This window comes from Lithobates pipiens, unplaced genomic scaffold (assembly GCF_037356315.1).
Source record: "Lithobates pipiens isolate NorthernLeopardFrog02 unplaced genomic scaffold, aLitPip1_a1.2 Scaffold_37, whole genome shotgun sequence".
Classification (NCBI taxonomy): Eukaryota; Metazoa; Chordata; class Amphibia; order Anura; family Ranidae; genus Lithobates; species Lithobates pipiens.
In genome coordinates this window covers 16,206,870-16,222,144 of record NW_027507825.1, presented here as the reverse complement: position 1 = coordinate 16,222,144, position 15,275 = coordinate 16,206,870, and the positions used below count along the sequence as shown (strand labels likewise).

The window sequence follows — 15,275 nt, the reverse complement described above, 5'->3', positions numbered from 1 at the left end:
CACACAGGTAAGGAAGGAAGGAAGTGATACAAAGAGAACAAGAGACTTTCTTATATAAGTACATGGTACAGCAGACACATATCAGGAATGGGTAGTGTTGGGTTTACATATTCTTTAATATTTTGGGGACAGGGACGAATTCTATCCTTATTAGAGTGCATCGCCAGCTTGCCTGGATAGACTGAGATTTTAAATAAAGGGGTCCAAACAGAATTTCCCTATTAACAAGTACATGCTATGCACTACTCGGCTGTGCCAGGCAGTCTCACCCAGTGTAAGGATCCCATACACAGTTTGGCAGCGAGGAGGGGGATGGTGGCATCTTCTGGCTTGAGGCGAATACATTCTCTTAGAACTTTGACTGCTCTTGCAGACTGGATGGAAATACAAACAGAGAAGACATATTAGTTCATGTACATAGGGGAGATACAAAAAAAAACCCTGCAGACTTGTGTTAATGTATGCATTCCTTCACCAAGACATTCCTTCACGTTTGGTTCCAAATTCGTTTAACAAATTTTGACAAATTCGTTAATTTTTAAAATTTTTCAATTTACGAAATTTCAAATTTACGAATTTTCGGAAATTGGAAAATGTTGGAAATAGGAAAATTAGGTCATTTCGAAATACGGAAATTCCAAAATTTGGAAATCCAAAAATAAGAATGAAAATCTGAACATTCAAAATAATGAAAATCGAAAAATTCGAAAATATGAAATAATAATATTAAATTATAGGTATTGGAATTTCCTTTCAATTTCGGCTGTTAGGGAACGTATGTGAACAAATTATCTGAAATAACGAATGCTGTATCTAAAAGAATGGAATGTAAGGATCTAATAATAATAAATAATAATAAAACCTTTTTATTATTATTTATTTGTTCCATTCCATTTTTTTTTAGCTGCGGCATTCGTTATTTCGGATAATTTGTAACTTCAGATAAATTTGTATTTGTTACGTTCACAAACAGCCAAATTTGAAAGGAAATTCCAATACCTATAATTTAATAGTTATTATTTAGAATTTTACTGATTTTCTTTTTTCAGATTTTCGAATTCCGAAAAGTAAAAAATTTGGAAAGCCGAAAATCCGAATTTTTGGATTTCTGAAATAAGCAAAAAAACGAAAACAAATTTTTGTCAGTGCACATGTCTACTCTGGGGTAGTCTGAAGGGAGGGAGACGCTAAATAGTGTATCCATCCTCCGCTATGCAGAGTGTGTATATAATATATATATATATATATTTGTAAAGCTTCAATTTATTTATTTTTTATTAAAATAAACCTGTCATATTTACCTGCTCTGTGTAATGGTTTTGCACAGAGTAGCCCCAATCCTCTTCTTCAAGGGTTCCCCGCCAGCACTCCTGGCTCCTATTCGAAAAGTGCCCACCATAGAAAGCTGCTTTCTATGGGGGCTTTCGTGTGGGCTTGATCCTGAGCCGATGTCTGCTTCTATATACACCAGAGGTCTCAAACTGGCAGCCCTCCAGCTGTTGCAAAACTACAAATCCCATCATGCCTCTGCCTGTGGGAGTCATGCTTGTAGCTGTGAGCCTTGCAATGCCTCATGGGAATCATAGTTTTTGCAACAGCTGGAGGGCTGCCAGTTTGAGACCCCTGATATACACACAGACAGTGCGGCTTGGCCTCGCCCCCAGCGCCCTAGTCACAGAATTTGATTGACAGCAGCAGGAGCCAATGGCTTCTGCTGCTACCAATCTGCCCAATGAGAATGGAGAGAACAGGGAGACATGCTAATTTCAGGCACAGTGCTGAATCTAAATAAGGGCCTAGGTAAGTATTTAGGGGGGCTGGGGGGAAAGTCTGATCAGAGGTGTTTTTTTTACCTTCATGCAATCTGTACAATAAAGTAAAAAAACCTTCTCTAATTAGATTCCCCCCCCCCACCCTAAATATAGAGCAGCCCCAATCCTCTTCTCTTAGGGTCCCCCCCGCCGGCGTTCCCATATTCTCCGCTTTTTAGTGGGCCCCCATAGGAAGCTGCTTCCTATTGTGGCACACCTGCGGGCTTCATCCCAAGCCAGGCTGTCTGCATCCATTGACACAGACAGTGTGGCTCAGCCCTGCCCCTTCGTTACAGGATGTGATTTACAGGAGCAGCAGCCAATGGCTCTCGCTGCTATCAATCTGTCCAGTGAGGACAGAGTGAAGACGCTGCTCTTGGGCACAGCTCTGGATCGAGGTCAGAGGTCAGGTAAGTATAAGGAGGCTGGGAGGGGGATACCATGTACAGAAAGTTTTTTTTTACCTTAATGCATTAAAGTGGTTATAAACCCTTACATATACCTACTAAAATAACTGGCCTCAGGAGATACACAAAGATGACATGTATACAGGTGGGGGAGGGCCAACAAATATACAGGCGTGAGGAGGGGGGCCGAGTGCGTACAGGCGTGAGGAGGGGGGCCGAGTGCGTACAGGCGTGAGGAGGGGGGCCAAGTGCGTACAGGCGTGAGGAGGGGGGCCAAGTGCGTACAGGCGTGAGGAGGGGGGCCGAGTGCGTACAGGCGTGAGGAGGGGGGCCGAGTGCGTACAGGCGTGAGGAGGGGGGCCAAGTGCGTACAGGCGTGAGGAGGGGGGCCAAGTGCGTACAGGCGTGAGGAGGGGGGCCGAGTGTGTACAGGCGTGAGGAGGGGGGCCGAGTGCGTACAGGCGTGAGGGGGGGGGGGGGGCCTGAGTGCGTACAGGCGTGAAGGAGGAGTGCGTACAGGCGTGAGGGGGGCCAGTGTGCGGATTAGGTGGCATGGCCCGTAAGCAGGCCCTGGGGAATGTTGGTGGTCAGGCTCGGGGGGCCTAGGCCAAAATCTGTGTAAGGGGTCCAAAAATTTCTGATGGCTGCCCTAGCTGCAGCTAAATACTACATGTCTGTATTTTACCGCAGCTCAATGCACTGCACCTCTGGGGTGTGCTGCAGTGTAAACAGGGTACACAGTAAACGCTAGTTTTTTATGTCCCCCTAGCAGCAATTGGTGTTTATCCAGTATGGAACGAATTCTAAAAATTCCCAGACATTTATCCAAGAAATATCAGGCTAATGAGTGCAGAGAGTGCTCTCCACACTAAGGAATGATGAGAGTTCTATTGGAAGGGTTCAAATCAGGCCTTGGCTGGACATGCTCAGTCACACCACATCCAATTCCTCCTCATCAACGGCTCCCAAATGTTTGTATTGGCTACATTTCCACCATGAGCCTTTGACACCTATTCAAAAATTCCCTTTCAAGAAAATACATTTAAAGGCGAAGTGCATTTTTTTTTTCCTGGAGTCTTCAAACCATTGCACCCACAATTGAGAACTACCTGCCGTCTGCCATGATTGTAGTTGTAGTTCACTAATTCACAGATAACTACAAATGAATGTCGCAGCCGTGTTGGTGGAGCCCTGCACTGCCGTGCTCTTGTTAAATTGTGACAGTGGGTGCGGGAAGAGGATCCTTCACCTGCTGTCACTGCAGGGCGGTTAGGGGTGCCGGGAGGTGCTCTTTGGTAATGTTACACTCTAAATAAGGATGTGACATGTAGCATGTTACCAAAGGTGAATTTACAGTGCATCCGGAAAGTATTCACAGCACTTCATTTTTTACACATTTTGTTATGTTACTGCCTTATTCCAAAATAAATTAAATTCATTATTTTCCTAAAAATTTGTCAAACACCCCAAAATTACAACGTGAAAGAAGCTTGTTAGAAATCTTTGCAGATTTATTAAAAATAAAAAACAAAAAAAACCCATGTACATAAGTAGTCACAGCCTTTGCCATGACACTCAAAATGGAGCTCAGGTGCCTCCTGGTTCCACTGATCTTTATTTATGTTTCTACAACTTGATTGAAGTTCATATGTGGTAAATTCAGTTGATTGGACAGGATTTGGAAAGGCACACACCTGTCTATATAGTAGGCAAGGTTGAAAAAAGACACAAGTCCATCAAGTCCAACCTATGTGTGTGATTATATGTCAGTATTACATTGTATATCCCTGTATGTTGTGGTCGTTCAGGTGCTTATCTAATAGTTTGAAACTATTGATGCTCCCCGCTGAGACCACTGCCTGTGGAAGGGAATTCCACATCCTTGCCACTCTTACAGTAAAGAACCCTCTACGCAGTTGAAGGTTAAACCTCTTTTCTTCAAATTTTAATGAGTGGGCACAAGTCTTGTTAAACTCCCTTCTGCGAAAAAGTTTTCTCCCTATTGTGGGGTCACCAGTACGGTATTTATAAATTAAAATCATATCCCCTCTCACGCATCTCTTCTCTAGAGAGAATAAGTTCAGTGCTTGCAACCTTCCCTCATAACTAATATCCTCCAGACCCTTTATTAGCTTTGTTGCCCTTCTTCGTAGTCGCTCCATTTCCAGTACATCCTTCCTGAGGACTGGTGCCCAGAACTGGACAGCATACTCCAGGTGCGGCCGGACCAGAGTCTTGTAGAGCGGGAGAATTATCATTTTATCTCTGGAGTCGATCCCCTTTTTAATGCATGCCAAAATTCTGTTTGCTTTGTTAGCAGCAGCTTGGCACTGAATGCCATTGAGCCTATCATCTACTAGGACCCCCAGGTCCTTTTCCATCCTAGATTCCCCCAGAAGTTATCCCCCCAGTCTATAGATTGCATTCCTATTTTTGCCCCCCAAATGCATTATTTTAGATTTTTCTACATTGAACCTCATTTGCCATGTATTTGCCCACACCATTCATTTGTTCAGATCTTTTTGCAAGGTTTCCACATCCTGCGGAGAAGTTATTGCCCTGCTTAGCTTAGTGTCATCCTCAAATACAGAGATTGAACTGTTTACCCCATCCTCCAGGTCATTTATGAACAAATTATATAGGATTGGTCCCAGCTCAGAACCCTGGGGGACCCCACTACCCACCCCTGACCATTCCGAGTACTCCCCATTTATCACCACCCTCTGAACTCACCCTTGTAGCCAGTTTTCAATCCATGTACTCACCCTATGGTCCATGCCAACGGACCTTATTTAGTACAGTAAACGTTTATGGAGAACTGCGTCAAATGATTTTGCAAAATCCAGATACACCACGTCTACGGGCCTTCCTTTATCTAGATGGCAACGCACCTCCTCATAGAAGGTTAATAGATTGGTTAGGCAAGAACGATTCTTCATGAATCCATGCTGATTACTGCTGATACCATTCTCATTACTAAAATCTTGTATATAGTTCCTTATCCCCTCCAAGAGTTTACATACTATTGAAGTTAGGCTAACTGGTCTTTAATTCCCAGGGATGTATTTTGGGCCCTTTTTAAATATTGGTTGTACATTGGCTTTTCTCCAATCAGCTGGTACCATTCCAGTCATTAGACTGTCAGTAAAAATTAGGAACAATGGTCTGGCAATTACTTGACTGAGTTTCCTAAGTACCCTCGGGTGCAAGCCATCTGGTCCCAGTGATTTATTAGTTAGTTAAGTTTCTCAAGTCTAATTCTAATGCCTTGTACGCACGGTCGGAAATTCCGACCACAAAATCCGTCTGATTTTTTCAGACGGATTTTGTCCGAAACTGGCATACACACGGTCGGACAAAGTTGTCGGAAAATCCGATAGTTCGGAACGTGGTGACGGTCGTTGCGTACGACGGGACTACGTAGAGGCTAGTAGTCAATAGCTTTGGTCTCGTAATTTGATCTGAGCATGCGTGGCACTTTGTTCGTTGGAATTCTCTACAAACTATCGGAAAAAGTCTGATCAGATTTTTTTTGTTGGAAAATTTTAGATCCTGCTCTCAAATTTTTTCCCGACAATAAAATCCGATCAGACCTTTACCATCTGAATTTCCGAGCGGTGCTTCCTGTGATGTGTCATGAGGATAAACACTGCAGTTTTGGTTACTGAGGCCCGATTCCCTCCTGAAGACTGAGGAGAAGAATAAATTCAATACCTTTGCCATCTCCCCATCCTTTGTAACCAGATGTCCTTCCTCATTCTTTATGGGGCCCAATATGGTCTGTCCTCCCTTTTTTAATGTTTACAGAATTTCTTGGGATTTTTTTTTCTCTCCTCTGCTATGTGTCTTTCATGTTCTATCTTAGCTGTCCTTATTGCACCCTTACATTTCTTGTTGCATTCTTTCTAAAGTCTGAATGCTGATGATGATCCCTCAACCTTGTATTTTTTGAAGGCCTTCTCCTTTGCTTTTGTATGCATTTTTACATCGGAGTTAAGCCATCCAGGACTTTTGCCCGCTCTTTTAAATGTATTACCCAATGGGATGCATTGGCTAATGCTCTTATTTAATATGCTCTTAAAGCAAACCCATCTCTCCTCCGTATTCTTTGTTCCTAAGATTTTATCCCAATTTATGCCTTCTAGCAAGGTTCGTAGTTTAGAGAAGTTGGCTCTTTTGAAATTCAGTGTCTTTGTACTCCCCTTATGTCCCCTATTTGCGTGATTTATACTGAAGCCAATTGACCTGTGATCGCTGTTACCTAAATTGCCCCGTATTTCCACATCCGTGATCAGGTCTGTGTTGTTGGTAATCATTAGATCCAGTAACGCTGTATTTCTAGTTGGTGTGTCTACCATCTGACCCATAAAATTGTCCTGCAAGACATTTAGGAGCTGGCGAGCCTTAGATGAATGCACGGTTCCCTCCGTCCAGTCTATGTCTGAATATTCCCATCCTTGCTGCTAATCCAAACTGGAGATCTGTCTCCCCTTCCTCCCTCAGGTTAGGGGGCCTATAGTATACTCTTAGTATTATTTTCCCCATAGCTTCATCGCTTTGGCGCTTTACCCATCAGGATTCCACCTCCTCCCTAGCTCCCTTAGTGATGGCATCTCTCACATTCACTTGTAGATTATTCTTGATATATAGGCATACCTCTCTCGCTTTTTTTTCTTTTACCCTCTCTATCCTTGCAATAAAGTGTATACCCTTGAATGTTTGCCAGTTAATCATGAGAGCTTTTGAACCAGGTCTCTAAAATTCCCACAAAATCCAAATCCTCCTCATACAACAGTATCCCTAGTTCACCCATCTTGTCCGCCAGGATCCTAGCATTGGGGAACATGCCACATAATTTAGACCGGTCGCATATTATCCTCTTATTGGGTGTTCCGAGATTGCAACTAGGACTTGCTACTATACTTACCTTGGGTTTATGTGCTTTGGTTAACCTACCACTAATGCCTCCAATACTACCCTCTGGAATATGTTCCGTGGTGACTATCTCTACCTCTGGACCCCCCATAGCCTAGTTTAAAAACCCCACTTTTTTGCCATCTTCGATCCAAGCTGAACTGCACCCTCCTCATTTAGGTGCAGTCTCTCCCTTCTATAGTACTGGCTATCGACTGAGAAGTCTGTCCAGGACTCCAGGAACTCAAACCCCTCCTTACTACACCAGTTCTTCAGCCACTTGTTTACTTCCTTAATCTCCCTCTGCCTTTCTGGTGTGGCTCGATGTACCTGAGAATACTACCTTTCCTTTTCCTCAATTTAGCTCCCAAGTCCCTAAAATCCTTCTTTAGGACACTCCATCTGCCTCTGACTTTGACATTGGTGCCAACGTGCACCATGACAGCAGAGCCGTCCCCAGTCCCTCCCAGTAATCTGTCCACTAGATCCGTGATGTGCCGAATCCAAGTACCCGGTAGACAACATACTGTTCGGCGCTTCAGGTCTTTGTTACAGATTGGCCTCTCTGGCCTAAGAATTGAGTCCCATACCACTAGATCCGTCTTTCCTTGCCCTTCGCTTCCCCCCACTATGGCTGGAAGAGTTCCCCCTGGAGAGTCCCTCAGCTCCAGCAGTGCAAGTCCCTGACTGGTTTCACCAATGTCACTCAATGGAGTGTACTTATTATGATGCTCCAGCCCTGGATCGGCCTCCCGGGCACTTCTCCTTCTACCCTCCCTGTCACCCATCTACTCTTTGCTAGTGCCTGTACCTCTTTGTTTCCACCCACCTTTGTGCTGGCCCCTGCCGTGTACATTCCTGTCTCTCCTTTACTATGGAGGGACTTTTCAGTGCTGACAGTTGTTTCCCCAGATTTAGAACCTGGGCTTCCAGGGAAACAATGTGCTTACATTTTGCACAGCAGTATTCACCCTCAATTGGATGATCAAGGAATGCATACATGCCGCAAGATGAACAACGAGTCGCCTCTCCACACCCGCTGGGCATTGTACCTATTAAATGTAATGAGGATTGGGGATTATACATATAAGGTCCCACAGTTAACAGTGCATGTCAGAGCACAAACCAAGCCATGACATGAAGTCCAAGGCATTGTCTGTAGACCTCCGAGACAGGATTGTATGGAGGCACAGAAATGGGGAAGGGTACAGAAATATTTCTGAAGCATTGAAGGTCCCAATGAGCACAGTGGCCTCCATCATCTGTAAATGGAAGAAGTTTGGAACCAGCAGGACTCTTCCTAGAGCGGGCCGCTCAGCCAAACTGAGCAATGGAGGGAGAAGGGCCTTAGTCAGGGAGGTGACCAAGAACCCCATGGTCACTCTGACAGAGCTCCAGCGTTTCTCTGTGGAGAATTTGCCAAAAGACACCTGAAGGACTCTCAGACCATGAGAAACAAAATTCTCTGGTGTGATGAAAAAAAAGATTGAACTCTTTGGCCTAAATGGCAAGAGCCATGTCTGGAGAAAACCAGGCACCGCTCATCACATGGCCAATACCATCCCTACAGCGAAGCATGGTGGTGGCAGCATCGCACTGTGGGGGTGTTTTTCAGCAGCAGGAACTGGGGAGACTAGTCAGAATCGAGGGAAAGATGAATTCAGCAATGTACAGAGACATCCTTGATGAAAGCCTGCTCCAGAGTGCTCTGGACTTCAGAATGGGGCGAAGGTTCATCTTCCAACAGGACAACGACCCTAAGTACACAGCCAAGATAACAAAGGAGTGGCTGTGGGACAATTCTGTGAATGTCCTTGAGTTGCCCAGCCAGAGCCCAGACTTGGACCCGACTGGAGAGATCTGAAGATGGCTATGCATCGACGCTCCCCATCCAACCTGATGGAGCTTGAGAAATCCCGCAAAAAAGAAATGAAGAAACTGCCCAAAAATAGGTGTGCCAAGCTTGTAGCATCATACTAAGACTTGAGGCTGTAATTGGTGTCAAAGGTGCTTCACCAAAATATTGAGCAAAGGTTGTGAATACTTATGTACACAGGCTTTTCTTTTTTTTTTTTTTTTCATTTGCAATGATTTCAAAAAAACTTTTTTCATGTGGTCATTATTGGGTATTGTTTGTTGAACTTTGAGGAAAATAATGAATTTAATAAATTTTTGAATAAGGCCGTAACATAACAAAATGTGGAAAAAGTGAAGCATTGTGACTACTGTCCGGATGCGCTGTATTCTTTTATACAAAATTTAGGATAAATGACTTTGTGGTACCCACATTGCTATCCTGAAGAGCATGTGCATGTAAGTGTATAAAGCAACGTTTCTCAACTCCACTCCTCGTGTACCCCCAAACAGGTCATGTTTTAAGGCTTCCCATCATTTTGCACAGGTAATTTGATCAGTTTCCCTGCCTTAGTAATTACTGAGGGAAATCCTGAAAACATGACCTGTTGGGGGTACTTGAGGACTGGAGTTGAGAAACATTGGTATAGAGGAACCTACAAAGAAATGCTCGCTGGATGCATCTTCCTCAGTTCACCAAACCATAACTACATGTGGGGTGTAAGCATGTTAGGAGCCCCATGTGTGTCGTGTGCAGACAAGAAAGACGTCACCTTTCCTGCAGCCATCAGAGAGAGAGCAAACTGATACCAGAGGTGAAATTCTTCAAATGCAAACTTCATGGCCCGCTCCAAGCACTGCAGAAAGACAAAAGAAATATCAAGCTTAAACATATTTCACCCATACTGAAGCCACAATGTACCGTTTAGCTTTTTAACTAGTTCCCGACCACGTGCTGTACATATACAGGGGCAAGGCGGCAAATCACGTACTTCTTCGTGATTTTATTCAATAGCCACTGAGCAGTGTGTGCGCCGCTGGACAAACGACGGTACTTAAATGAATGGTTATCATTGGGAATCATGGGGCACGACTTGTCATGCGACTCTGATGTAGTAGTATCATGTAATACTGTAGCCACTGACTTTTAATATTGGGACACTTAGCTATCCACAATGTCGACACCCTCAGCCAATCTTCGGATCGTCTCCCGGGTGCTGCCACCACCATTCCCGGTAATGGAACCAGGCAGTGAAGGACTTTTGGCCTAATTGCTCCCTCCCTACTGGGCATGTGCGAAGCCTGCTGAGCTTTCCAATTGGTCAAGCAGCAGGAGGAGGAGGGGGCCAAACTTCCGAGAGATCGGGCCACGGCCCGTGTCCTGGAAGTGAGGAAGGGGACCAGTCATTAACGGGTCCTCGTTCCCCCCCCTTCCCCCCCAAAAGGTGCCAAATGTGACACCGGAGGGGGGGGGGGAGCATATAAGCGGAAGTTTCACTTTTGTGCGGAACTCTGCTTTAAAGTCCCTGCAACTTTAAGTGGCACATATATGAATGGTTATCATTGGAAAACATGGGGAATGACTTGTCATCCGACTTTGATGTCCCACAGTTTCACGACAAGTTGCAGAAGTGTGAATAGAGCCTAAAAAAACAAAAGAAAAAAAAATCTTTTGCTTGAAAAAAAAAAAAGGAACTTCCAGCCTGGACCGGAAGTGGCATCATGTTGTCGCTCCGGTCCTCCAAGGCCATAGAGTCGATCAAATAGTACTTAATCTTTGATCGCCTATGGCAGCAGCCAGACACACTGTCAGATTGTTTCTTAGACGAACCGGTGGAAACGGTAAGCCTTAAAAACACCGGCAAGCGGAGGAAGGGGAGATGTCCCCTCCCACTGATTCAGAAAGCATTCCAGTGGCTCATAAGAAAGCCAGCCGCCGGCGGGAAAGAACCAATCCTGGGGTTATGGTTGATATCTTCAGCCATAATCTCGGTAAGGGCCCTTTCACACTGCCGCGACCTAAAAGTCATGTGATTTTGCCATGATTTCAGGGAATACCTGGGAAAACTTGAAGTCTATGGACCTCAACTCGCATGGAAGTTGGACCAAATTAGTACAGGGACTACTCATGAACTCATGAAGTCGGTACGACTTGAAGTCGCACAGATATGAATAGTTATCATTGGAAATCGTGGGGCACAACATGTCATGGGACTTTGCAGTCCCAAGTTGCAGGATAAGTCGCACAAATGTGAAAGGGGCCTTAACCATTTGCAAACCGCAACGTATATACACACACATGTATGGCAGTCAACAAATGGTTAAAAAAAAAATCCAAGCAACTGACAGGATCACTGGGAATGTTCTGAATGAATGAAATACTTGTATAGCGCACAATGCGAACTGAATCGCCTCTAGGCGCTGTGGCGAGCTTTGATCATCTGCTAAAAGAGGAAGGTCTTGAGTTTCTTCCTAAAAGCCAGGTGATTTTCTTCCAGGCGGATGTTGATTGGTAGAGCATTCCATAGCCGAGGCCCTTGGACAGCGAATCTCCAGTTCTAATCACTACAATGATTTTACAGTTTGGGGTTAATGGGCCGGAACACATCTCCATCACTAAATAATAAAACAGATGTAATTTGAGCGTCTGCTGTAGAGAAAACACATTGTTTTCACACTGCCCGTTTTTTTGCCCCGCGCCTTTTACACACTATTTATGTCTTTCTTTCAGCCGAACATTTTGCGTCTTCTTAGAAGTGAAAGGGATTTCCTGCATTTTAAAATCAAACTCGCAGACAACATTATTTCCATCTAAACTGATGGAAGATTGAACCCCAAAGAGACGAAACTCTTGAAATGTGTTGCTGATGCATTTTTTTGGGGGAATTTATAAGATGGAAATAATTTGATGATGGGAGTGAATGGGCCCTTCTGTTTCTGAAACAATAAACATGACTCCTAAAAAGCAGCCATTAAAATTCTGCAGAATAATGGGGCCGGTGAACAGCCTCTGGGGCAGAGCCTGCGGTTGGGAAAGGAATGCTGAAAGGCAGGAATGTATTATTCGGGGCCCGGATTCATAGATTTTATTGCAAAGTCTACAAATCCGCGATAGGCCAACTAACTTCTGGAGACCTCACTTACAAAAAGCTACTGAGACGATATAACAAGTCCGGCAACAAAAATGGTGACAGGTCTGAGAGATAAAACATATCAGGAGGAACTTCAGGAAATTAAAGTGGTTGTAAACCTCAGACATGAAATCTGAACAAAGCATATCCCTCTATAGTGTGTACTGGTCTCAATACAGAGCACTAAGTGTCATTTCTGTCTGCTGCCTCCTTCTTCTGCTATCAGCATGAATCACTTTTGATAAATTTTCCTGACACCAAGAGTAAAAAAGTGACAGAATGCATAAAAAAAAAAAAAAAAAAAAAATCACCCCCCCTCCCCCAACAAATACTCACCTGAATGCCCTCTTGATCCAGCGATGTGCATGTGAACCGAGCTTCTCCCGGGTCTTTCTCATTCCTCAATGACAGCCATTGGCTCCTGCTACTGTGCCAATCACAGCTAATGAGGAGAGAGTGGGGGGTGGGGGCCCAGCCACAGCACCAGTGACCACCCTCCCCCCCCCAGAGCAAGCGGTTTGCCATTGGGGGCCACTGGCTAAAGAGGAGCCAAGACAAAACCATTACACAGAGCAGGTAAAGCATGTTTGTTTTTTGTTGTGTTTTTTTAAGACCCTAATGTCACTTTAACTGCTTGACGCCCCCCGCACACCGTCAAATGACAGAAAAGCGCTGCTGCTCTCATTCTGGGTGGACATCATATGAAGAGCTCGCCCCACAACAATTGTGGCCGCTCCGTGTTCCACGGCTCTTTAACCATGTGATCGGCTGTGTCCAATCACAGTCGGTCACATGTAAACATTGAAGTTCCGGTAATCGGCTTTCATCGCCTCACACTGACAGTGTTTGGCGCAACGAGTGCCAATCAGCGGTATCTCCTTGCAATGGAGACCAGGGCAGGTAATCAGGGCACTGATCATCAGTGCCTTGATTAAAAGGAAAGCCCCAGCAGTGCCCATCGTGACACCAATCAGTGCCCATTAACGAAGCCTTGCAGTGCCACCAATCAGTGCCCACCAGTGTAGCCCAGTGTTGCCCACCAGTGTAGCCCAGTGTTGCCCACCAGTGTAGCCCAGTGTTGCCCACCAGTGTAGCCCAGTGTTGCCCATCAGTGCCCATCAGTGAAGGAGAAAAATTACTTATTTACAAAATTTACTGACAGAAACTTTTTCAAAATGTTGTTTTTTTCTTTTGTAAAAAAAAAAAAAACCCAGCAGTGATTAAATACCACCAAATGAAAGCTCTATTTGTGTGAAGAAAATTAATAAAAATGTAATTTGAGTACAGTGTTGGATGACCGCACAATAGTTATTCAAAGTGTGATCAAAAATGGCCTGGGCAGGAAGGGGGTGAAAGATCCCGGTTATTGAAGTGGTTAACATGTGGAGTGACATGATTGAAACCATTGAAGGGGGTGAATAAGGTTCAGGAGGGAAGCATTATCAATATGGTGGGGGAGCAAGGCAGTGACACAGAGGCTTCAGAATTGCAGGGTTTAAAAGGTGTTGTCACCTTTTGTCGTGCTGTGCAGCGAAATATCAAAGCAGGGGTGATCTGATGTAGGTGGTTACACATAAGTCACTTACCTCTGAGAGCATTTCATACTGGCCTCTCCTGCCCAGCGCTATCGTCAGTAAGTCATAGACCACAGATGCGCTCTGCAGACTGATAATACGATCGTTTTTATGTTCTGGGATACGACTCAGTACTGCGTCCCTGTTGGCCTGAAATGAAATGAGACGAATCATTAAACACAATGAAGTCATTAATCAAAGAATTTCACTTAACATAGAATGAATACAGCACTTTAAAAAGGGAACCAACTTTCCTATGCGGTCCAAACAAGCCTCAGACCCCGCCGGAATGTACAGCCACTGGGAGAGAAGGAATGTCCCTGTACAAAACTAGGAGCCACTGGGGTTGTCGTTTACACAGGGCTATAGATGCCCAAAATAAAAACAACTCCCCGCTGAATAGGCCAGATTTCAATCAGCGTGTGACCACACTCATTCGACAGAAGCATATGGCTTGATTGACTTCTGTCCAAAAGACATGTTGGAAAATGTCTCTTGATCAGTAGCCAATCAGCTGCAGCCCCTGATCAGTGCATTCCGACAGCTGCAGCCCCTGATCAGTGCATTCCGACAGCTGCAGCCCCTGATCAGTGCATTCCGACAGCTGCAGCCCCTGATCAGTGTACGCTGATCAGTGTATTCCGACAGCTGCAGACGCTGATCAGTGTATTCTGGCAGCTGCAGCCCCTAATCAGTGATCAGGAGGGGACATGCCCCCCCCCCTCCGCCACTCTTCCCGGGCCTTCCATCCCACTGGGAGACCAGAGTCACCAGCCACCTAGGCTGGGACCCGAACAAAGGCAGATTTGGCTCTGATCGGGTCTCCGATGTAAAGTCCCGTAAGTGACGCCTATTTAAAAAAAAAAGTATTCAGAAATTGTCAATTTTGCCGATCTGAATAGTTTTAAGTGCAAAGGAGAAATTTGGGGTCTTTTAGACCCCTGATTCCTCCATAAAGAGTACCTTTCACCACCTATTACTATTTTTTTTTTACATTGTCCCTTAACAAAAAAAAAAAAAAAAAAAAAAAAAAAATCTTACAGCAATAAAACTGATCAGATTTTTTGGGGGTTTTAAAAGGTACAATGTAAAAAAATGAAATAAATTAAACAGGAAAAAATAAATAAAAATTTTAGAGTGCCTCTATCCTCGCATGCTTGCGCATCAAAGAAAACGCATGCGTAAGTCGCGCCCGCAAATGTAAACTGTGTACAAATCACACATGAGGTATTTCAGCGATTATCAGAGCGAGAGCAATAATCCTAGTGAAAGACCTCCTCTGTAATTCTAACCTGGTAACCGTTACATTTTTTTTAAATCGTCGCCTATGGAGATTTTTAGGTACCGTAGTACGTCGCCATTCCACAAGCGTGCGCAATTTCAAAGCATGACATGGTAGATATCTATTTACTCTGCGTAAGATCTTTCATATTATAAAAAAAATGAAAAATTGGGCTAACTTTTCCTAAAAAAAAAATTGCGTTTGAAAGACCAAAAGGCAGAAAGGTAAATACAATATAAATATGGATTTTATCTTGTAAGCAACAAATGACAGAAATAGGCTTAGGCATGAAAGGGTTATAC

The 15,275-nt window shown here is 44.3% G+C and overlaps 1 protein-coding gene across 7 annotated transcripts in view; it reads right to left on the bottom strand.

Annotated features, from left to right (window-relative positions):
- Positions 1–15,275, bottom strand: part of TTC7B (tetratricopeptide repeat domain 7B) — a 225,331-nt gene that overhangs the window by 97,114 nt on the left and 112,942 nt on the right. For all 7 annotated transcript variants that reach the window (XR_013269953.1, XM_077466764.1, XM_077466766.1 and 4 more), the window contains 3 exons: positions 13,704–13,841; positions 9,760–9,843; positions 270–374 (listed from right to left, as the gene is read on the bottom strand). Coding sequence is in view for 6 of the 7 variants with exons in the window: in XM_077466764.1 (XP_077322890.1) it covers positions 270–374; positions 9,760–9,843; positions 13,704–13,841 (327 nt within the window). In the remaining variant the exon portion in view is untranslated. The remainder of the gene's footprint in view (positions 1–269; positions 375–9,759; positions 9,844–13,703; positions 13,842–15,275) is intronic.